Here is a 25815-nt window from a genome sequence, read left to right as displayed (position 1 = left end):
ACTTGCATGAATGTCTCCCGAAGGTAAAGATTCAACCACTGAACTTGTGCATCTACAGAAGCTTTAAATCGGCGCTGCTGGTTTTTCAGCCATGATTCAAGTTCACAGCCAGTTGAAATCAACACTGTATACAAAGCAGAAAGTAGAACCTATTTGGGGAAATAGTGCCTGCCCCACCCCCACCCTCACTCCCAAAAAATAACGAACAAAAATAACAGCTGTGACTTCACAAAGTCATTATCCAATTCAAAGTCGGTGTTTGATGCAAGTGTCTAAGGGTAAAAGAATAGGGAGCAGGCTGGGAATTTCTAGAATCACGACCATAAAATGAGTTTGTTCGCTGTGTACTGTCGGAGAGCGCTATGCTGCCTTTCAAAGTCGCCGGGCTAAATAAATTGATGGGGGTTGAATTAAAAGCAAGATGATGCCCTTCTGACGCTTCTGCGCTCAGGACAAGTTAGTGCTCCAGAAGGCATGCAAGTGCAGGAAGCCCGGAGGGTTCACAAATACATTCAAATTTGTTTGTGTGAGTGTGTCTGTGTGTTGTATATTGCTTGGTGTGTGTTGCTGCATTGACATTTTCTATGGTGATTTCAATGAGCTTACTCTATTAGGATCACAGAGGGCTTCCATCTCAGCCTGCATGCAAAAGAAGTGTCCCTGGAGCCTCTGTTTACCAACCAAGTCGGATTTGCCGCTCTCATACACAGCCAAGCTCAGGCTCAGCTACCCGGCATACACCCCCCACTTCCAATCTCCCCAGTGCCTCTCCCTTTGCCCTCAGCACCACCCACCCCCACATCCACATACAGCATCCCCAGCCTCACCCCCCACCCGCTGGTCTTTGAGGCTTTCATTTTGTCGCTCATCCTCAGTCTTCTTTTTTTGCCAGAATCCCTTCAAAACTTTCCAGACTGTAGGGTTTTTATGTAAATCTCGTGGCACGGAAACATAAAGCTGTGGTTACAAGCCAAATCCACATCCTTAATAAACAAAACAGAGAGGCACTTCAAAAGGAATTGTTTAAGTCTCCAAAAATAAAAATAAAAATCGAAGGGGATTGTACAGTACTGCTTCCTCAAAGTACAGGCACGGACTGCAAGAGCTTTTTAATAAACACTCACTGTTAAGTTTTTTTGTTAGTTTTTCCCTGAGTAAAGTGTATTCATTCTGCTGCAGAATAGAAAGAACTGTTGTAGTTGATATTCAGTCCATGCCAATCTTTGGAATGTATTCTTTCTTTTTCTGAAGTGTTTTGATATACCCCCAAAAAAACATGCTCAGTGGGTGACCAGAAAAGGAATTGTCTCTAGGAGTTGTTTATTGATGATAAAGAAAACAATCCCATGACAAAAGAACAAGTGAAGGCATATGTTTCCTGCAACGATTTATTCTCAAGGGAAGAAGAAAAAAAATAGCTTTGTACATTGATAAAGTTGGTCAACAGCTTTATCATTTCTGTGATTGAAAGATTTTGTAAGTTTCATTTTCTTCTCAAGCATGCACTTAGTTCTTGTCTATTCCAGAAGAGTTTTTGCACCAAAAGTCAGCTGGTGTAGACGCCAACTCCCTGGGACCCTGTAAAGGACATGTTGTATAGAAAATGGATGAAAATAGGAAGGCAGTTACTCTCTAGTGGCTTCACTAGCTTTTAAACCAGATAATGAAACTCAAGGTAATATTGCAAACAGTATTTTTCACAAAGCTATCTTTCAGGGTTGTAAAACTTTTGAAAACTGCAGCTGCCTGAGCTGTAGATGTATCCACAATGTAGTTTTTAGCTTATTAGAGTCAGTTTGAACTTCGTATTTTAGACCCCATCTAGATTTTGGCAGGAAATCATATATAAGTATGAAACGGCGGGAGAACAGAACAATATTCCCCAAATATTTGAAAAAGTTCACTGTTCACTCATACACTGATGTCATAGTTTCCTGTTGCAGTTACTCACTGTCGCTTTGTTAACAATGGACGTCATTCATTAACAGTGATTATGCACAACTGCAACCCGCCATCATAAAACATTTCCCTTGGGTCAAATTTAAGAAATTTATATATATATATATATATATATATATATATATATATATATACTTCCAATGGTGCATAGATAGTGGAAGCTGGGTAATATTTAGGGAAGATATGTCAATTTAAAAATCAGAAATGAAGTAGCTGAGAATGGAGAAAGCTGTGATCGAAGTTGGTCAAACGTACCCCTTGGCAACCCAGACTCGCACTTACCAGGATTAAATGGAACTAACACCACTTATTTCCCATAACATGACATTCATAATAAATGTTCATACAGATATTTCAACAAGAATTGATATACAAATTGTTTTTTTTTTTCATTTAATTTTAGATCATTATTATTATTAATTTACTATATGTTTCATATTATATATCATTGAATAATTATTATTTCAGAATCCATGGATGTGTCACATGAATTTCAAACTGGGAATGCGCAAATTAATTCTGGCCAATCAGAAGCAGCCTTTCAGAGTGAGCCTAGCTACACTACAAGCTAGCTATTTAGTTTTGACCATGAGGGATTGTATATTATTCCTCCTGTTGGTTGACAGGTGCACTGACATCGAGTTAAATTAAATTGGGTGCTGCAGAGAATCCAAAGCTTTCTGTTGACACCAAACACGATGTGGTCTCTTTTGTTTTGTGCGCGGCCGCAGCCAATTACTTTTGTTGATTGGCATGAGTTTTGACATTAAAATGTCACTGCCACATCTCAAGAAAAGCACATTATTGAGGCATTAAAGTGACACTTGGGTGAGCTTAACATTGCCACTTATATAATAGGTTTGCATGTGACAATGACATCAGTATTAAAGTGCCCCTCCCAAAAGACTCTGTCGTGATTTAAGGTCTTTTTTGTGATTAGTTTTACGACAGATTGCCCTGCCCCCTTTTGGGGCGTGTCTTATGTTATGTTTTCGGTCTCAGCGGTCTACGTCACGGGAGGGAGGCAAGCGTGGTAATATTGCTCGCTTTGTCAGTTCTGTTGTCTATAACGGCGACCGATCGCCACCAAAATGTAAATGCACATTACTACTCTTGTCCACTTCAACCTGTGAAAGTATAAAAGCATTCTGCACAATAGTTTGGATTTATTGACATAAAACGTGATCTTATCATGATCACCTTCACAAAATAAAAAATACTGTGGCGAATGCTCATCCACTTTCACAAGCTGAAGTGGACAAGAGGGTGAATGCTCACACGAACCCCGACTGGTTATATTCTGGACATTTAGCTACGCTAAACTCGTGTCAACTCCCAGGAGCGAGACGGTGGCTTGCAGCGAGCAGCAGGGCAGGCAGATTGGATCTTTATACCCCCACTCCCTTCCCTCCCCGGCTAAAGGTAGGATAACGAGACGGCTAATAGCAACAACTAGCTTCAGGCCGTTAAAACAAAAGGCGTTAGCACAACAACATTAGCTCCTTACTGTCCGCCCAGCGTGTGGAGGTGAACATGAGCCTGCGTCTTCATGTCGCGAGGTTGCCTCCCAAGCAGTCGCGTGCAGTGTCCGACACTGCTTGCAGCCGCCACCTTCTGACTGAGTGAAGCGGCGTGAGAGTGAGGTAAGCCTTCATCGAACAAGCGCCAATGTTCAGCGAAAAAAAGGTTCCAGCAATGCTGACTGCACAGCCGAGTGTGGCCGCATTGGAACATGCCATTTCGGCTGTTACCTTCCAATTGTTGTAGGTCGAAAAACTGGGGCCATTCCTCATCCAAATAAATGTGCACGTCTACTCATTCCCACTTCAGTCTCTGTAAATATCCTGACTGGTGTTTAATGCCTCGCCCGTCCTAACCGTGATCAGCAAAGACGCAGTGTTTTTTTTGGTTTTTTTTAAGCAAAGAAGCAGTGTGCGCTCGTCCCAGCATAAAGTTATGTAGCTCTGCTCACTTCCATCCATCCATCCATTATCGATACCGCTTATCCTCACAATGGTCGCGGGGCATGCTGGAGCCTATCCCAGCTGTCTTCGGGCAGTAGGCAGGGGACACCCTGAATTGGTTGCCAGCCAATCGCAGGGCACACAGAGATAAACATCCGCACTCACAATCACACCTAGGGGCAATTAAGAGAGTCCAATCAACTTACCATGCATGTTTTTGGAATGTGGGAGGAAACCGTAGTACCCGAAGAAAACCCACGCAGGCACGGGGAGAACATGCAAACTCCACACAGGGAGGCCGGGGCCGGGATCGAACCCACGACCTCTGAACTGTGAGGCAGACGTCCTAACCAGTCGACCACCGTACTGCCTCTGCTCACTTCCACATTTCCTCATTCTCATATAAATCAGCCATGGAGAGGTTAATCCTTTTGATATGTTAAATGATCATTAGTAGAGATGTCCACATACATTTTTGTGCCAATTGGTCACCGTTTTTGGACATTATAAGCAATGAAAGTACAATTCTTTCCAATGAAAAGTTTGTAATCGGTTCTTCCAGTGACTCCGACCAAACAAGGATAGAACGGTAGGGCGCGCGGCCATTCTCCTCATTAACAAGAGGTGTTATTCATGGAGTCACTTATTTCCTAATTTCTCCAAAATTAATGGATAAAATTGAAAATGGCAACTCTTTTCATTTTCCTGATCAAAAAATCTATAAAATGAACTTGTTAGTGAAACATGGCCATCCGGCCCCACCGTCCCTTTAAGGTAGGAAATTCACATTAATTCCAACTGATGCAATCTTTATTTATTTTTCTGTTGTTGGAATCACAAAATTGAAAACAGATTTTTCACATTTTCACACAGTCTGTGCTTTTTGGCCTCTAGCTCAAATCACGGCCCTGTGACTTCCGATCAGTGTCATGAAAGAAGGTTACAAATGTGCTTAAATGGTGCATTTGCATGACTGCCTCACAAATCAGTAATTCATCAATATGTTGCACTTGAATTCGTGCTTTTTCTCATGCTGTCAAATAATTTAAAACCTCCTCAGACCAAGAATGCATGAATAATGAGCGGCTTTAGAAAAAAACTCATGTTATACCCAAGATGCACAACTACAGTCATTTGTCAAAATGATAAAGTTAATGACAACAATTTAAACTGTGAATTTGCTAATTAGTTGAATAATGTCCTAAATTAGGACATTTTTCATCACTTTTACCCCCGTTCTGTTCAAGTGCTGTATGAGTTCATCAAAGGCTTCAAAGTTTTTGTATTGACCGAGTCCATATACTACAAATCCCATTTGTACATGTACATTTCCAAAGGTTCCAAATGACAAAAGACCATAAAAACATAAAATATGAGCAATGTGACCTATTCTTTCAAATCCCTCTGATTGATTGATTTTTTTGTGATTCTGCAAAATGTGATGTAAATTGATTGATTCACATTGATTTTGGTCCCGCTGGAGGTTTGGTTTCTTGTGACGTAACGACTGGCATATGGCTCATATAATTCCGATGCTAATTACGTCATAAACGTTTTCAACTACATATGCCTCTTTGATGTGCTATATTCACTCCTTACTGTGTATTATGACAACTTGTGCAGTGTCAATTCATTCTCAGCTCTTTTATTTTCATTTACTTTTTCCTAAATGCATGTTTTGTGTCAAGTCAAGTCAAATGTATTTATATAGCCCTTAATCACAGGAAAGTCTCAGAGGGCTTCACATATGCACCAGATCATATACACGACATCCCCTGATCTTAACCCCCAGGAGGGCAAGGAAAAACTAAAAAAAAAAAACATATGGGGAAAAGTGTGAAACCTTGAGAAGGGACCACAGATGGGGGAATCCCCGATGTGCCACATTATCTAATTTAACTTTGGAATTAATTAAAAATGATTAACATCATTTTTATGTTGTCAATTTCTGTGATCAGCAAGGTTTATGATGATGATACCAATCTTTTGAAAATAAGATGGAGATTAAGTAATTTATGAAAATATTCGGGCCATCTCTCGCAACTTCAGATCTCTGCACTTTTGCTTAAATGCACCATGCATCAAATGGATATGCTTTTATAGGGAAAAAGGGGTGCTGTTTATGTTGATTATGGCTCTAGATTGAATTCTGAATCACTAACATTCTCAGAGTTGTGAGAAGGAAATTTGCCAATATGCACGTTTCATGAGTCCGACAGTGATTTTGCGTTAAACTTCTGCGTAGAGGTAAACCATTTCTATATAGTAATAGCATGCACAGATATGACTGTTTTTGAAAAGTGAGGTTTCAATGCTTACATTCCAGCATATTTATTGTGTAACAAATAATATTGGTGCACATTCATTTTACAACAGCACTGTAAGCCTTGTTTATCATGTTGTAAATGAAGGGCATCATTTTGTGTGTAACGTTAGATCACAAACTTGGCTCAAGGAATTATAAGCTCTCACCTGTCCATTTGACCTCTTTATAGAGGTCTGACCTGCCGACACATTGAAGTAACCAGCCATAACATTGGTCATAATTTCCTGAAAATTGCTTGAAATTGAGTCAAATTGTCTTAGCATCGTAATTTAGCAAAAGGCCATAAATTGGCATTCTCAACTAGTCATCTCTCAGGTTTTCTGACCTAACAAAAAACACCTGCTTGATATTTTACAGCAAGCCCTTTCAAATCTGCTTCTCGTTCCACTTGAGTCTGTCACCAAAACAGCTCAGTTACTAACTGTCACTTCCATCTGAAGTCTGTAGGGTCTCTCTCGAAAGACATGAAATCAATACTGAACATTTTCCTTCTGTAGGGACACACTGAGGACGGACACGATTCCCCTCACCACGACTGCACTTGATTGAGGCCCACTTAGATGGCTAATATAACTGATGGACTGACACACACAGCTCTGCGGGAAGAAACACTGTGATACACTGTGACAGTCACTCGCTGACAGCAAGGTAGTGAAAATCCAAACCTGTTTGTGTTGTCTCCTACTGTTAAATGCTCTTTTGGTGCTCGTTGTTATGTCTCCTTTTAATCCACCACATCATGCCATGAAAGATGATTTTAGACATGAAATGAAAAAAAAAACTATAGGAAAATAACCACACTCCTGGAAACACCTCAACAAATTTTCATCGGTCTGACGCCTAGCAAAACAAGAACCTAAAATAACAGCTTGTAACAATACACATATTCATCTAGATTGATGAATATGAATTGGTGTTTATCCACAGCATCTGGCAATGTGGGAAGAGGCCACACTTGTGTTAAATTGCTTACAGACAACACCAGCAAATACAAACTTGCCATTGTTTATGAAACATCTTACTAGGGGAATCTAACATCAACTAACACGGAAAACTAGGTTCAAATATACTGTGAAATCCATTTTATATAACAGGTATGTTTATTCTAAGAATAATAGGCCATCCATTGAAGTTTGAATGTTCGGGGGAACCATTTTAATATTAATTTTGATCATCGTTGACCTCACCTATTTTAGGCTTATCTCATATTGTATTCGATTCAAATTTAGTTGTGTTGTATTTCTAGCATATCGCTAACATTGTGAAGACAACGTCTTGAAGTTCTGACTGTGTGATTAGAGGAGTGATGTCATGTACCTGAATAAGGTGACCAAAATATTGGGAGCATCGCTACGTGATATAAACTGTAGCGAATAGGCCTTCATGTGGACCACATCTTCAGGTTATGAGACTGATTCAGCCAGATGCCATCAAGTCTGCTCCAGCCTCACTCAAAAACAATTGAATCACCAGGGGACCCCGACGATTTTACAAGGACATGCTAGGACTCAGGAAGACCCAAAATCCTGATAAGGAGTCATTCGCCGTCACCTGAAAACCTCTCCAGACAACGGATGCGGATTTGAACGGCCTTAAAACAGACTTCATGGAGCCTCCCCCCAGCGGGAAGCCAGAAGCTTCCTCTCATAAACCCCGATGAACATCGACAGTGCTGGATGAAGACTCCTAAACTTTAGACACATTCAGAATGAGATTCTTCCAGCTGTAGTATGACAGCTGATGCCAGTTATGAATTGTGAAATGCACAAAGGTTTTAAACAGGACAATTTAATAGACTCAAATGTAACTTTATTGTCATGAATTGAGGCTCACCTGAAACCTGAGCTGGAGGGGTGTGGACACCTCACCCCTTCCCCTTTTTCTTAAGGAGATAAAAAGGCCTGGCCTTTGTCTCTCTCTCTCTCTCCGCTCCAAAAGAAACCCTCAACTTTACTCTCTCAACTTGACGCTCTCTCAAAAGAATCTCTTCAAGAATTAGCTCTTCAAAAATCTCTCTCTCTCTCCAAAGCTCTCCCCCAAAGAAACTTCTCAAACTCCCTTTTTCACTTCTCAACTTTTGGAACTTTTGGCTGCATTTTTGATGGCGCGTCAACCGCGGTTGACCTGAAAAGCTAAATTGGACCTCTCCGAACTTCGACACCACACACGTGGCAGACGTGCCGGACTCCGGCCCTTGGGCAGCAACCGCTGAAGCAACATTGCTTTCACGATGTACAATTTTACATTATTAAGTGTTTATACTGTCATGAAAAAAAAAGACGAACGAAGCTATTGATGGCTGCGATGAAGGAGACAGTGATGAAATCCTCATTCGGCGAATCGGCGTGCATAGACGGAAAAGGTGGAGGGAGGATAAACCATTCTGCAAATCAGCGGGCAGAATTCAGTCACGTGACTCTGTGATAGCAGCCGAGGGAACACAACATCGTTTCAAATATGGAGGCGTGTCCCGTCTCAGTGACGTAATTTAATAGCAAGTCCGCGTCACTAACCTGGAGATGATTTTGGGTTGACAATACTGAGGGCAGTCAGATTAACATTGTTAGATGTGGAAAAACGATCGACCTGAAGAGCAATTAACCTATCCGTTCCACCAAACACCGTATGGATTACGAGGAAAACTGCAACTCCACAAGCACACTAAAGAAAAAGCTAAGTAAACATACACACTCAGAAAACCCTTGCCGAGTTCAGCAAACAAATACACTGTACCATTGTCAAAGCAAGTAAACGTTGGCGAAACATAACTAACGAGGCCATCAACATGATATTACTTTATGTGAGCACGTTAAACTTGACAGGATGTTCTATATTCTCTTAACAATCATCTTACACGCTCGTAGTCTGCATCACAACTACATTTGCCACTGTATTACCGGTACGTGTAGTATGTGTTGGAAAATTTTGGTAATTGTCTGTCAAAAGATTGCAGCTGAATTTGTTGTCACTACAAACGTATATACAATGACAGCGCTAGATGGTGTAGCTCTCTTCATGTCTGTAAGGACCCTCCACAAATTACATACCTGTATTCTAGGGTGATGTGACCTAAATCACCATATATCAAATACAACGTATTGTTTTCATTCTGACTGCTGTATTAAACGCCTTTTCTCATTCTGAGTTAGCAGTGGTAGACCATTGCTCATTGCAGCTCGATGTATGATGATACTGTATCTGTCATTAGCGAATAATAGGAGACATCCAATTCAGATAAATATTTTAAAAAATCAATAAACACACCATATACAGTCGAGACATAATTTGAAGTTCGTCATTGTTAAATTTAGCCACAGAATATTGTTGTACAATGTTTTGCAGATCTATGCCGCATTTTAAAATACAGTGCAAACAATAGTTGTTTACAAACGCTGTGTATCCATAATTGTTCTATGAAGCAACTGCAGATTTACCACTTTTTTGTAGGTTATTGTCAAATTATAGTTTGTTTGTTTTTTAAAATATTGACATATATATTTTTTAGCTCATACCGCCCACCCCTAACACACACACTCTATGCTCTTGCAAAATACCACCCCAATAATGAGCATATTGTCAAATCAATACTGCTCTAATAATTGTTATTTAGAGATAAACTGCAATTCTAATGTTACTGTCACAGATTAATTGGTCTTAAGTTGTTTTCCCTCCTTTTTGTTCAAGCGTATATTTTCAAGCTTCGTAGCATTCGTTCCAGCACAATACAGTCTGCTTCCTTTCTAAAGCAGCAAGATAAGGAGCTTAAAGTCTCAAGAGTGCAAAGGAGATGTGTGCGCACATTGTCTTTGCAGTGCCATGTCTTTGGCAAGGGGGCATCGGCAGTTTACAAGACGTGCCTTCAATTTTACTCATCAAACAATGGTTGTGTACACAGACCATTCAAGGCAGGGGGAACGCAACTCGACGTGACAAGAACATCAACCATTGGGCCATCTGGGGAAGACGAGTGCCAAATAATGACTCCTTGGTGATTATCGAAAACAATTCTTTTGTTCTCCTGTCACAACCCGAAAATAGTTTGCCGTAAAAACTTATAAAATAAGAAACGCACCATGAGGATTCAGATCATTGACTGATTGAAGATCAATCATCTCACCTTTAACTCACATCTGTGTTCATTTATTTTCAACTAACTTTTGTTGTCACCAGGGCCGGGCTTGTTCCTAGCCTCACAAAGGCAAGTCATTAAGATTGAAATCTTCACCACATAAAATTTTTATCTAAAATCAATTCAGTGACCTTCACCATGCAAAGGCAAACGCGTCGTCAAATGCTGGCACTGTGTTAAACGAGTGTTGCATGTCTTTATTAATCAGGACTCTGCCAGCAATATTGCTCAGGTTCATTGTGTTCTGCAGCCTAAATTGCTTTCTTCAAGAGTCTAAGGCTTCCTACTTTTGTGAAAAGTAGAGCAAATTAACAGACAAATAGAAAACGAACCTTCAACTAAATGTAATGTGTAGTGCCATGCAAATGTTCTAATTTGACAATGTTGCTGCAGGCTGTTTCACAGTAGACAGATGGAAGGAATCATCACCGCAGCATGTATATTGCCCACATCGTACAACACACAAATGCTGTTTAACAGTTGTTACCTCTTGAAATGGAGAAAACCGTAACAACTTCATGTCTGCCTTAGACAGGAAACAGTGTTTGTTCATTAACTGTATGGCTACTAATATCCCTCTGAATAACTTGATTTATCAAGAGTTGTGCTAAACACCTTGGGATTGGCCCCTTGGATTTATATGGCACACTTACAGTACATGCCTTGGCCTCACCTTGATTAAATATATCCAATTTAGTTTTCACTGTCTATGAGCACGTATTTCCATGAGGCCCATTTGTGATACAGCACGTTGGCTTTACGTCATCAGTATGTGTGTGTGTTTGTGGGTGTGCTGGGGTGTGCATGCAGGTTTGTCTGTATGTGTGTCTGTCTGTCTATGTCATTGATCGCCAAACTCTGGTGCACACCAGAGAACCACTTCAGGTGTTGTCTTGGTCTATTAACAAGTCTGTGCTCTTAGTGGACCATCAAAGGAGATGTTGGCTTGTAATAATTTTCCCACTTAAAAGAAACGCAAACAGTTACCGGTACTCTCCATGTCCTGAGAATATTAAAATTCAAAGGCCAACCAATTGACTTCTTGTTGCTCCCTTTTCAACACATAAACTGTGCTGAACTAAGAAATCTACACATGATCATTTTTTATTTTTAAATCTTTAATGTTCAGCCATTCATTCAATCAATCAATCAATCAATCAATCAATGTACAGTGTAGCACTGTTCAAATTTAGAGGACCACCACCCAATGTCAGCTTTATGCCAAAGCTGCCCTATTAATGATATTAATAAATAACTAATAATTAGTCATAAACATTGCTAATGTTTTTGTAATGGTTAATATAACAGGATGTCGATGTGTAGTTTAAAATTCATGTCAGGATATGGATGACTTCTTCATCCGTCCATCCACCATCCATCCTCTTCTGCTTATCCAGGGTGGGGTTGCGGGGGCAGTAGCATTAGCAGGGAATCCCAGATTTTCCTCGCCCCAGCCACTTCATCAAGCTCCAGAATCCCAAGGCGTTCATACATAATGACTAAAATGTGCACATTGGTTGTTAAATTCAACGGTGACATAATGTTCAGACTGAGATGAGGTTATTGAACTGAGCCCTTTCTTCCCGTAACAATATCCAGTTGCAATACTCAGTTGTCAAAACAATTAGCAGTCTAGTAGCTGCAAAGGCCAGCCATGGCATGACAAAACCACAGAGAAGTCAACCAAATCTGCTCACAACAATGCATGTTTTTATCATGCAGCCGGTAGTTTTCCGCGAGACATTAACAAGGAATTAATTAGCTGTCATGTAACAACATCATGTATCTCTCCTGCACACGCACATTATTTTGCCAGTGGACATTAGGTGAGGTCTGGCATTACTCTAATTGGTGTTTTGCAAATACATGCCACTCATTGCTGGACCCTTGATTAGTCTAGAGATTTGTTGGCCTCGTGAGGAAGTCTGTTCATTTTGCTTGGAACACACTTCATGTTGATCTGACAGGATATTATTAGCTGTAGTTTTATTGGAAGTAAACTTCTTGCCATTGTGATGTTGATGAATCGAGGTCACACAAAAGGGCATGTTTATGCATCAAAAACAAATCAAATAGTGCCATGAGTATTACAAACACAAATGCGTATACTGTGTATTATAATCCAGGATATCAAGTGACACTTAGATGAATTCAGTTGAAAATGAATATGGCACTGAAACTCTTCACTAAATGATTTGACCCATATCCTCTTTGAAATACATTGTATTTATTCAGCATTACAATGTATCTTTTGTCAGTTTTTGATTGAGTGAGTATTTGTTTCATACTGAACAAGGTTGGTATTACTTTTAAACTTCTCAACAATAGTAAGACATGAGTGCCCATGCGGCATGATTTGTGTCTGTTGTCAACCGATTCAACAGCGACATGACAGATGGGAAGCCTAAAGCTTTTTCTTCCTTCTGATCTACTACTTTGGATGAAACTAGGGCCACACACGTTTCATATTCACACGCTGCAGGATAAGTTCAAATATTATTGTATGCAGTCTTTGTCTATCTTGGGTCCCTGCACCATTTCTCTGAAATTCTACCTCTGCTGCAAAGACGCTAAAAGTAAATATTGAATTGTCCTTGCGCTGTCCACTCCATCTTTTTCAAATCTTTTCTACCTCCAGAGATGTTGGAAAAAGTGAGAAGAATCTGAAAGAAATGAGGCAATGGAGAGAGATTCAACTCATTGGGGTATAACTCTTAAGTGGTTCTTGAAAGTTGCTGTGGAAACGGACAGCCTCTGTAAAAGGGGCCCTTTTTCTGTTCGACTTTCTCTGTCTCTTCAAAAAGAGTTGCTCTCTATTGGAAATACACCGTATGTCTCACTGTTTATTGACAGTGACATGCTATGAAAAAGCTTGGAAATTGTTCCAAAACTTGTTAGTTCATGCATTGGAGAAATACTGTACAAAATGCAAAACTGAAGAGTAGCCTGGCCATGTTATTATTTGTGTAGCAACCCCCCCTGTTGTCAGAGATGTGATCAATACTACTTAAGTGTGGGTGGAAATTATTTTTGTCTAAAGAATGTACATGGGATGCTAATGCCCAGTGCCATGCTGACTGAATAAGGGTGAAATATGAGCAAGGCAACGAGTTATTTACAAACTGAATCCCCTATTTGATATGGAGATTTAAAAAGTGGAAAAAGAAAATACGGAAAACAGACGTTTTTCCGATCACTGTGGTAAAAATTCATGACTGACATGCTGGACTATACATACATACCGGTACATACATATACAGTGTGTGCGTATATATATTTCTGTTTTGTACTCAAACCACCAAACCGTTATATATAGTGTACATACTGTGTACAGTATCAGGGCTTGACATTAAACAGAAGTCCACCTGCCAAGTGTGGGTGAATTTCATCAGTGGTGAGTGACAAGGCCACTTTCATTAGCCACTTTTGCTGGTTGAGTTTGATATTCGGACCCAAACCTACTACAGTATAGCCAAAGAAGAAAGGTTATGATTTGAGACATACTGCCGCTTCGAGGAGCAGGAAACAGAAGGAGACTATGGAACTTGAGTTAAAGGAAGAGAAAAATTGGCACAAATGGCGCACACCAAATAAATTAAAATAGAATGTCAAGAGTTGTTTTTGTTTAACCCATTAAGGACAGGAGCAAATAACCACGTTACTTCCACTAAAGCCGGGAGCGCTGTTGCGTGTTTCTCATTATGTTTTTTTAATCCAATTCTTGGTCTCTTAGCCAATGAAATGCATCAGAATATACATGTGACGGTGTCATGAGTTGGCGGAGGATACCCAGATTGTTTTCGAGATGTAAGGGCCGCACAGTCGATCGCGGGAGCTCTGATATAAGTCACAGCAGTGATATAGACGACACGCTTGCAGACTTTAAAGCCGTGAAACCATCCAAACGTGATGTATGGTTAAGATATATGTTTGTAGACAATGATGATTTCAATGTCTTTGTAAAAGAATACAGCACGGTAATTTTTTTTTTTTTAATTAAAATTGTGCTTCACTTGTATCTTTGATTGAAACAGTAAATATGAATAAACTCTGGCCTGTTGAAAGCCACGTGTCTAAGCTCTCAAATTCTTTTGGAATCATGTTTCTATCTGCTACAGGGGCTGAGATATTAATTATTTTGTTGGTGGCAAAAATGTCAGGTTTTCAAGGGTGACTCCAAAGACGACCGTGGGTTTTAGAGAAATGTCTCACGAGAGGCTTCAGGCTTTAATGGGTTAAACTTCCCATTGGGAAGTTCCAATTGGGAGCACTTGTTAAAAGTGCATACATGAAACACCATTATGAGACAAAACATAAATGTTTACCGGTACATAACCTCTAAAGCTGTTCAATTGAAACTGAAATTTGACAAATTAAAATGGCAGATTGTTTGAGACTTCTACTGTTGTGTCGAGATGCTAATCAAATAAGAAAACTCAAACGTGTTTCTTCTTTTTCCAAAGTACTTTATTTGAACACATATTAATTTGACCTTTTAGTTACTTGCTCTTATTTTGAAATGCAGTTTTTATTTAGTAAATAACATTACACAGTTGTGCTCATAACTTTCATTACCGCAGCAGCATTTGTAACATGTGAACCATTCTTTAAAGAAAACAACGATCAGGCAAAACACATTTATTTTCATTTTTAATGGGATGAAAATATACTATATTACATTCTATAATACATTTTTAAAAAAGCACAATCATTAAAAACAAACATAAGTGTAAAGAAAATAATCACGTGTTCCTTGTTCAGTCATGTAGTCAAATTAAAAATAATAATAATATTTCACACATTGTGTCAAGGTATGTAAACTTAAAGTGGAAGTCAACTGAAACATTTTTTTCAATAATGTTCTATGCAGGCCCACTAGTTGAAACACAGCATTGTAATAATTATTGCGTTTGTGGAATATGAGTTGAGGCGCCAAAATCCACCCGTTTTTAGCCATCTCAGGGGGCGGCCATTTTGTAATTTCTGTCATCTGAAAATGACATCACAGTTGCTCAGGGCTCAGATAACGACCAATCACGGCTCAGCTTCAGAAAACATCAACAAACACTTTAACAGTTTATTTGCCCATGTCTCTTCGTCCTTGCCGGGAGGCAGAATGCGCTCTGCTCATAACTTGTAAATACAGCTGTTGTACTGTACTATCCTCTTATCCGGCTTGACTCTGACTAAATGAACGGCACATTTGAATAACGTTATGAGTTTCCGAACATAACGTTTATTTTGTCACCATTGTCGTGCTGAGCACGTTCGTGCTTGCTAGGTGGCTGAACGCGCTCTGCTTACAACTTGTAAACACAGCTGCCAAACGGCACATTTTAACAACGTTATGAGTTTCCGAACAGAACGTTGTTCAAAAGTGCTGTTAATTTCTTAGCGTGGACAAGACTAGCGAAAGGCTGCGATGGTGCGCACCCAGTCAGCTCACGGGATAAATCCACTTGTGCTCTCGTTGGTCGATCTCGCGCTGGGAACCAAACACGCGCCTTTTATGAGTGCCTGCAGGTATGTACAAAGCCTCCGAGTCAGTTCATATCTTTGAAATAATGTGTCTTTCTGCAATATGGCTGCCAATATGGCTGTGGTGTTTCATTTTTAATTTGTTATGAATGCTTCTGAAAATTCTGCGATGCACTGAGGGCGTAAAAGTCGAAGTCGAATTATATATATATATATATATATATATATATATATATATATATATATATATATATATATATATATGTATATATATATATGTGAAGTAACAAAAAGAAGCATAAACAATCAGATATGGGCATATTTGTAGGTCTTGAAGACATCTTGTATAAAACAAAAAGCAGTGTAGGCATTTAAAGAGGGAGGCAACCAAAAAATGTTCTTAACAATCATGTTCTATGAGCTTTCACTGGTCAAAAAATTGAATTTTTATAAATATTGCAATTGTGAATTGTGAGTTAAGCAGCAAAAATCCACCCATTTGGGCAATCACGGCTCACCTGTTTTCTGAAGATGAGCCATGATTGGCCGTTACCAACTACCTAGACCAGAAGGAATTCGTGCTTTATTGTCCTGTTTACCGAATTTGTAAGTTGGCTTTGCATAAGCCTTATAATAATGAAAATATGGCTATTGAAAATGGCGAGTGGCTCGTAACTCTGGGAAACCACTTGCCACAGTAACTGGTGAGCAAATACAATCAAAACAAAACAAAACTGGACAGTATATCTTGTTTATGGATAGTGTTTTGTACTATCTACCTGTGTAACTTATAGTTGAAAAGTACATTCTAAAAACAGTTGGGTTAGAAATAACAACTTTGGGTCAAAAATGGACTGAGCCACTCCTTGGCTCAATTTGACCCAATTTTTGGGTTGTTTTCTGCAAAAACAACCCCAAAAATGGGTAGTTTTGTAGAAATATCCGTCTGTTTTGTACAAAACAACGTGAGAAGGTGGGTCAAATTGACCCAAGTAGTGGATCGATCCATTTTTAAATCACAATTGTGTTATCTTTCACCCAACTGTTTTTAGAGTGAACTTGGATTCTTCATTTTGTCAAGTCAATAAATATATAACACTTTTCCTTTTTCTTGATATTTTGCACCAAATAGTTTTACTCTTAACATTTAAACCTTAGTAAGCCGAAGGTTCTCTGAGACTATATACCAGACTTTATGTATAACCTGAACTATCACTGGCTCCTTGGTGCCTTAAGTGTCAGATGAATTGTTATATATGAAAATTGTGGACATTAACCCCGCCTTCTCAGCTCTATAATAAAAACGCTGTTGTGACATGGGACAAGAATTACAAGCTCATCGCTCATCTGGTGCCAATGATCCAATAGGACTCATTTGGGAATACGAAAATACAAGTGAACATTGCCGCCCTCTTGCTTTCAGGTGGATTTGGGGAGTAGCGTCGCGCATGCAATTCGTACTCCTCACAAGCCAGTGTGAGCTTCTCACCCAACGCAGTGCGGCTTTAACCAGACCTCAGCGCCGGAGTTTTATGCTGCTCCTCCTCCCACCGTGATGTCAGCAGCGCGGAGAGCGAGTGAGGGAGAGAGGTGGGCACACACCGAGAGTTCATCCAATACTACCGAGACATTTCCAGTTTAGCGCACCGCCTCGGCGAAGCGTCTATCCCGGCTCCGGCAAGTGATGCTGCACCGAGCCACATTTTGATCCAGCTGGAGGAGGGAGGGGGGCGGGCAAGCGATGCAATCTGTGCATCCCCCTTATTTGGGATTGTATCTATTTGTTTGTTTGCACGAGATAGTAAAATAAATTAGCTGCAAGTTTTCACCGAGAAGTGTTTTTTTTTTTGGATGGAAGTTTTTGACGCACACGCGATGTTGACTTAAATATCAGATATAGGGATATCGCGTTAGGGTGAAGCGAAGCTTGGACAGCTGAAGAGGAATTGTACTGGTGTTCCTTTTATAGGCAAAGTTGTGTGCGTGTTTATTTCCTCCAGCTCTCGTGGACAACCGCTTTTTGCGCATGGATAAGTTTTTGTAGTGGATATTTGTTTTGCTTTATTGGCATCGTTTTTTTCCACACGAGGATTATTACCCTCGTCCTATCGACACTTCAGATCAATACATGGCTCTTGATTTATTATTATTATGTTTTTTTGAAAATCAGTGATGTCTTTACGCGGAGGCACCACTAACTGATTTTTCAGCCCAGCCAAACGAAAAGGTAAGATATTTTGCTTTTTAATCGCTTATAATGATAAGGTCGGAATTTGTTTGACTTCATGTGACTGTTCAAACGGTTGTTATGAGCTCATTCAACAGCCAAATTCCAACCAAATGCAACCAAAAATGCGCCACATATTACACCATAACGCAACCATCCAAAGAGGACATAGATTAACCTGATACTAGCGAGACAATAATTTGCTTGGATAAATTTGGCTTCCCCCTAAAGTGCACTTGATGTACAGATCATTCTAATACAAGTTGGAAAATATACATATTCTACAACGATCAAAATTAATGAATGGTTCGATTTTTGAAAGTGCCCCGACTTTCTAGCACTGGTTTCTCAGCATCTTGGCTGCAAAGCACGTTGCGTGGGTGCGCGGCAACAAGCGAGATCCCGGTCCATCCGTGGAGCTGTCACAGATATATAACCTCGGGGGGCAATCAGTTTGTTGCAGACCAATTTCCATTTTTCTCTTTGGAGACGAGTGGTCGCGGTGTTTCTGTCATCACCACTAAGGCTTGTTTGGTTCGCATACATGCTTAAAAAATATTCAACATTGTACAGTCAGTGTAATTAACAGATGCACGGAATATAGTACAAACTCCCTGTGGTATTATATTCAGCAAAATTATGGAGTAATTCCTAAATTGTGATGAATGAATATTGCAAGATTGGTGTTTTTTTTTTTTTTTGGGGGGGGGGGGCGAACGAATACAATTAGTTGTTTGTTAAATTTTCAGCATCTATACCGATTTGGAAGTGTAGTCAAGTCTACAGCCAAACAATAATTAGGTGCAACATTATTACCATTATCAGAAGAGTCTGTATTTTTTCTCCTATGAAAGAGTAAGAAAGTCAATGTATGAACATTTATCATTGGACCAGTTCATGGTTTAGGAAGGGCAGGTTGTGTGCCCTGTATCATGTCGTAGAGCTTATTAGCCACTACTTCCACTAAAATCTTATACATACACTCATAATATACACACAAACAATACAGTATAATTGGATTCAATACAGGTTCTGCCTCAGAAAATGCATCAGTTTGATGCAATTTTGTTCAAATACCAAACCATTGCCACAATTATACAAGTTAAAAGAATAAGCATGTCTTTATGAATGCGAACATTTTGATATAGGTCTTGAATCAAATGCCATGTATTGTGCATGTATACCTAATGACGCGTCTGGTGAGTGTATACTGTCATACCTACGGTATTTGCGTGAGCCACTGAAAAGTTTCTGATAGACTGCAAGTGCACGAAGATTGTGCTTTTGTTTCCTTCAACAATCATATTTTATTTTGATGTGTGTTCACTTTAAGTTTATGCTGCCCATGACATAAAATCTGGCAGGGTGATACACTATTGTTAAAAGTAAAACACAATTTCAGTTTTAAAGTTAACTGGAATTTCTTGTTGATATGTTATCATCCTCATAAATGTTATACACGAACCAGTCTTAAGAGTGAAAACTTTACATTTGTCAGCAGTAATAGACGAACATGTATTGACTGCCCTCTTGAGGCCCATCATTACAGTCCGGTCATTTTGTCATGTAACTAATGCAGAGGGTAAGAAACAATAATGAGTGAAGATGTATTTATATCAATTACGGACGTGATGTCTATTCTCAATCACTTCAACTGAAAACCACTGTGTCTGTCAATCTAAAATAAAAACAACATGCCAAATATTTTTGCGTGAATTATCAGCTTTTTTTTCCAAATAAATGCATGCCGCTTTTCAATAGTAGTGAACTCTGACTGTGGCGCACAACTTCTTAACCCACTTTCAACTTTGTCAAAGTCAAACATTTTTCCGGAGCTCTTTCCATTTCCAGGACAACTATGTTACGTCGTCATTGTCATAATTTCCAGAGGGAGAACATATGTCATTCCTTGGTGCTGAAGGAAATTCGTGACGGCTGTGTGTACTATGGGGGAAAGAAGACAGACCTGGTCTTGTCAGGCTGTCAGCGATCTTTAGAGTTGTTCACTGAGATGACCCCAAGAGAATCTTAAGTCTTTTAAAAATCCTATTTCCATATAATGGCGATGAAGAACTCCATTCTGATAAAGAAGTCTCAATGTCTTTGGGTCATTGGGCTAAACACATTTAATGGTTGAGGGTCGCTTTAGGGGTAAAGGTAGTGTGTGACAGCAGTTGTACAGTATATTTGGCCTTCCGCTCCTAAAGCCAGTAGATCCAAACAGCAGAAAGACTTGTCCATCACACTGCCATGTAAAGTGATCCAGTGCAGGCCTACTTATCTTCACATTGTCTCCCATGAGGGATGCTCGGATTCGCCGACTGAATCCAACCTGCCGTCTGGACCTCAAAACAGAATTTCTGGACATTATTAAAATGTAAGCAAAGGAGACACAGAGTGACACTTTGGATATTTTACCAGCTTCTTACTTCTTTTCCAATTAATTCTCTTTCTTGGCTTGGCTTTGGTCCACATGGACAGGACAGAGGAATTGTGACATGCACTTATGTTGACAAATTGTCCTGGAAACAAAGGAAAGATATAAGAGCTTTAATATCTGTATTATTGTGGCTCAAGTTTGAAGTGATGAAGAACTAAACTGCATAATACTGAGACAAACCATTTATAAGGTACATGAGACAAGTATATTACAGTATTAGAATCACATCTCAGTAAGTTGTAATGGTGTTCTGTCTATAGCATTGCAAAATTATTTATAAAAAAAAAAATAATAATAAAAACTTTTGTTGGATATAATTTCTTACTGTACTATTTTAGTCAATGTTTAATGCTCAGTGTACGCATCATTATTTGTAATGTTATCAAAATTACACCTGGATCACAGCACTACTGATCAAGTTCCTTCATCACTGAAGCATTTTGTTTAAGGCATTATCACCAATTGACGAAAAAAAAAACACTTATTTAACAGAATTTTACATACATGTGGAAATATTCATCATGTCACCTCAAAGTTTATTTGAAATACATAACTATTGTATCTCATAAGATTGCACAGCTCCTCCTGGTCTCGTGTCCACTATGCAGACGTCTATTGAATTCTGGTCAAATATTCTCCTAAAGCCACTTTAACATTGCCAAATTGTTCTGTCTTTCTGTCACTGCATTTGGAGCCCTGTACAGACTCAAATACACACACATGCGCACACACACCCCTATCATACTTAAAAAAAAAAACGTGTCATTTTTATACAAGACACAATCCAGATCATTCTTTGATCCTTCGTGTTTTTTTTTCCTTTTCACTGTGATGAATCATTTTTCATTATAGGATCAAACTTCAACATGTACCTTGGAGTGCCTTGCAGTCGTCACAGTAAAGCAATTCACCGTCTGATACGACACACACTTCAAAGTGTTTCACACGTGCTGATGAGATGTAACTCATCCATATTTGGATATAGCAGCACAATACTGCCTGTGCTATTCATACAATGTAAGCAATCCTCACACTGATCAATGTCAGCTGTCGTCTCTTCTTCTCATCCAACTGTTCTTTAATGAGTCTCATGTGGCCGTTTTATAGCACGTATGAAAAGGAACATCTTGCAATTATTGCCATTAAAAAAAAAAATGGCTAAATTAAATTCTTATTTTTAATCAATTCCCCTTTGTCAGTGGGCTCGGAGCTTCAATGAATGTGGTTGCCTTGCCAAGTAAGAGGACCCCTGTAGTGCAATTCAGCAATCATGCCTTTTTCTACAGGTTATTGTTTGAGTCCTGTAAAGCAGTGAAAGTCATTAACCATAGTTATTGCCCTGTTCCCAAAGAGCTACTGTATTTGTGGTCCTCTGTCACTAGTGAATATAATCCTAATACAGTGTCATTTTTGTGGCTATCATGTGCGTTTATGTTTTTGTGAAAAAAGTTAGTAATTCAATGGTAGAGAAAAATATTCTCCAAGCACAGTCCTCAAATATGTTGCACAATAAAATTCTCATTGGGTGCTGGTGATAATGGTCTTAAATTGACCAATTTAGACTTACTATCAACATAATATTTCTATGAATACAATGTTCTGTTAACGTCCAACCAATCTCTTTGTGAAAACATTTTGTGGCACCTATAGTATTAACAAAATAGCAAGTTTAACAATTGGATATTAGAATAACATGTCAGAAAACGTAGCTAAATATCTTTCCAGCTGCAAAACTATAAAGTCCACCGTTGTCTTCCAGTATATTGTGTTCTAAAGACAAAATATGTGATACAGCTCCTTTAGTGGAACTCATTATAATGAGCGAGTGGCTGGCAAAGTGGTAGTATAGTTGGGCATAATAATCGATTAATCAATTCTTAAGAATTGAGTTGATTATAGGAAAATGATTTGTTTATTAATACCGTCTCTTACAGTAGGTGAGGCCAAAGGGACTGGATGACTTGAAACCAGCTATTTATTCTCAACAACCAAATACTTTGTTGTTGAAAGATGAACATGATCTCATTGATGGGCTGTTGCTTTACATCAATGTTATGACAATTCCTCTGGACCATTTTAATCTGCTAAATATGATAAAAAGCATCAAAACAGTTATGCCCAACTCTGAGAGATTTGCTCATCCTTTAAAAGTAATCAAAATGCAATTGGCTATATGACCTTTAATGTGCTAAATAGTCATTCAAGTGAATGTGGTCAAATGTCCATCCCTCTTTCCTAGAGACTGCAGCAGCATATGCATTGTCAGTCTAATACAGCGATTCTCAATGAGTCTGCCATGAAAGATCATCAGGTGTGTTATCCAATGTCATTTATTTTTTACAAAAAATGTATTATTTTCTAATACTTTTTGGGGTGTTTATTAATGTATGACAGGTAAAACAGTGAAATGCTCTTCCACTAGATAATTGAAGGTACATAATTACCTTATATATATATATATATATATATATATATATATATATATATATATATATATATATATATATATATATACAGACACCTTTTTGGTGAATTTTTTTGGGTGAATGTTTTTTCTGATGTAAAATATGTGCCTTCGCTCAATAAAGGTTGTGAAACATTGGTCTAATGTAGGTGTGATTCATTGCACTGATTAACCCAAATGCATTTCTTTTTTATTAGAAAAAAAAGGGTATCACAGTGCATCAGGGGAATATCTAACATTTATTTAAAACATATATCTGAGAATATAAATGCTCACACAAATTCCAAATTGCTGTCTGTCTCATTCCGCTGCACATGGGTGTTCACAAAATACTCGGAGCTCAATTGTTTATGTTGGAAGCAAATTAGGCTGTCTATTAATAGCTGCTGTCAAGTGTTACAACTCACAGTGATGCGCGTGTGCATGCATGCAAGCACCAATGCGTAACGCCTTCTCCTGCTCAACTGATGCTCAGTTATGAGGTGCAGCTTATGCATCGAATTGATTCACACACATTTGACATGGTTGAGGGTCTTATGTGGACAATCTGTCAATGCAAACTTACTGCCACTGGTTCACATATCTTTGAGACCCAAAAAATGACACATTTCATAAAAAGCGATTACATAGATTGATGGAATATGTGAGGGGTGAACCTTTACGTGTCCTCTTGCTCAGTGGATGTTACCAAAGGTTAATGGTGTATAGCTACCTTTAATTTTGCTCTTAAAGATTTGGATTGGAAGGACAGGTGTTCATTTCTCATTGAGACGAATAGGTCACCACTGTAGTAGGAATTGAACAAAATGTACATACCGGTATTGACATTTTCTGTCCTTTTCCCCTTTGTTTCTCTGTTCCACTCTCTCGAGACAGAATTGCTTCTGTGGAAGTGAAGCTCCATCCACTCTTGAGTATGAACTTAGCAAGTCAGACTTATGTGCTGGTGGTCTTTCTCACCGCCACGGTCTCCATATGCTGGGCCCAGGAGAGAGACTACACAGTGAAGGAGGAGCAGCCGGAGAACGTCCGCATCGGGAACTTGCGCCGGGATCTCGACCTCAACCTGGACCCAAACGTCCGGCTATCCTCACCCCTGCAGTTCAAGCCTGTGTACAAGACAGGCGACGTGCCTTTGGTGAGGGTGGAGGCCAACACGGGGGAGATCTTTACTACCAATCACCGAATCGACAGGGAAAAGCTATGCTCCGGAGTCTTTGCAGAGAAACGCTGCTATTATGAAATTGAGGTGGCTGTCTTGCCTGATGAGATCTTCCGACTGGTCAAGATCCGCTTCCTGATTGAGGACGTCAATGACAACGCGCCCCTTTTCCAGTCCACGGTCATAAACATCTCCATCCCAGAGAACACAGCCATTAACACCCGATATCCGGTGCCCTCTGCGTTCGACCCCGATGTTGGGATCAATGGGATCCAACATTACGAGCTGGTCAAGGTGAGAATGATTTCTGTTTAATCCAACAGCGAAATATGTATTTTAGTTTTGTCTTACTCATGTACATACGGTACTGTATAATATAACAGCATATTGCTGACATGTTGTTTGTACAAATATGGTCAATTTCTTGTTTTTTCACACATTGATACAATTGCTCACTGATAGATGTGGGCTCTATCAGAAAGCGGGTAATTTTTTAAGTACAAATGCTCTTTTTTGATTGAAATTATGTCACATACTGTTCTAAAAATAACACCGTTCTGACAATTTAAACTGAGAGTAATTGTATTTGTAAAGGCTACTATACCTGTTGTTTTACCAGGGCTGTCAAAGTATTTTTTGTCGCGTGCCTTATTGTAGCTAGAATGAAATACAATAAAATACCACCTTATTTTTATAGTGCGTTTCACAAGAGCTGCAGCTTTAACAATGCAGTTAACATATAATGTAAAATAGCAACAATACAACAACAAAGACAGTGAAAGCAGTAAATGAAAACACACATTAATGATACTAACACACATACAATAGACATAAGAAAACAGCAGAACAGTGTCAGTCTTATGTTGGGGCAAAAGCCAAAGAATAAAAATGTGTCTTCAGAGGGGGCTTGCCTAACATTTAAAGGAAGGTCATGCCAGAGGGAGGAGCGGCAACTGAAAAGGCTCGATCCCCTCTGAGGCTCCGCTTAATCCTTGGCACATCCAGTAGTTTCTGATCCAGAGACCTGAGGCACTGGGCAGGTGTGTAGGTGTGGTTTAGCTCAGAAAGGTACGCAGGGGCGAGACCATTTTAAAGATTTGAACACAGATAGAAGTATCTTAAAAGGAACTCTAAAATGCACTGGGAGCCAGTGAAGGGAGGCCAGAATTGGGGTTATGTGCTCCCTCTTACGAGCTCCAGTTAGGAGGCAAGCAGCAGCATTTTGGACCAACCAGAGATGCTTGAGGGAGGACTTGTAAACTCCAAAATAAAGATGACTATTTCACCCAGAGAGCTGTGAAGACTGTGAAACCAAATAAATGCCTCATTATATTATTACATATGCACAAAACAACTAGTTTTGGAATCAAAAGTCAAGGATAATGAAAAGTCCAATTAAGTTACTGTAAAATGGGTAACAAAAAATGCTGGCAATATCTCAGCTTTATTATGTATTCCATATGACAAGCTGAAAGTTTGCTTGACTTTGATTTATTTTCTTTTGCGGGCCACATAAAATGTTTTGCATGTGTGAACAAACAACCAAAGAATATTTTTTCTTGACAAATCATTCCACTAAAACAAAAAAATCTCTGCAATTACTGAACACTCAGTCACATCTACCCCAAGATCTATCTTCCACATAATGTCTTTCAGTGGTGAATTA

General features: G+C 39.2%; 1 protein-coding gene and 1 long non-coding RNA gene across 4 annotated transcripts in view; both read left to right on the top strand.

Moving 5' to 3' along the window:
* The window catches only part of LOC147151906 (uncharacterized), a 37506-nt gene extending 20021 nt beyond the window's left edge, over positions 1-17485 (top strand). The window contains exons 2-3 of the long non-coding RNA XR_015084879.1: positions 6747-6897; positions 17280-17485. This is a non-coding gene — a long non-coding RNA (uncharacterized LOC147151906). The remainder of the gene's footprint in view (positions 1-6746; positions 6898-17279) is intronic.
* Positions 17486-17493: 8 nt separating this feature from the next.
* pcdh11 (protocadherin 11) overlaps positions 17494-25815 on the top strand; it is a 187659-nt gene continuing 179337 nt past the window's right edge. For all 3 annotated transcript variants that reach the window (XM_086023104.1, XM_086023093.1, XM_086023110.1), the window contains exons 1-2: positions 17494-18083; positions 23864-24443. In XM_086023104.1, the coding sequence (XP_085879230.1) occupies positions 23904-24443 (540 nt within the window). In that variant the 5' untranslated portion in view covers positions 17494-18083; positions 23864-23903. The remainder of the gene's footprint in view (positions 18084-23863; positions 24444-25815) is intronic.

The sequence above is a fragment of the Filicampus tigris genome, chromosome 2 (assembly GCF_054856515.1).
Source record: "Filicampus tigris isolate MCC_2025a chromosome 2, RoL_Ftig_1.0, whole genome shotgun sequence".
In the NCBI taxonomy this organism is placed as follows: Eukaryota; Metazoa; Chordata; class Actinopteri; order Syngnathiformes; family Syngnathidae; genus Filicampus; species Filicampus tigris.
The sequence above is the reverse complement of the archived record's forward strand: the minus strand, read 5'-3'. Positions and strand labels throughout refer to the sequence as shown.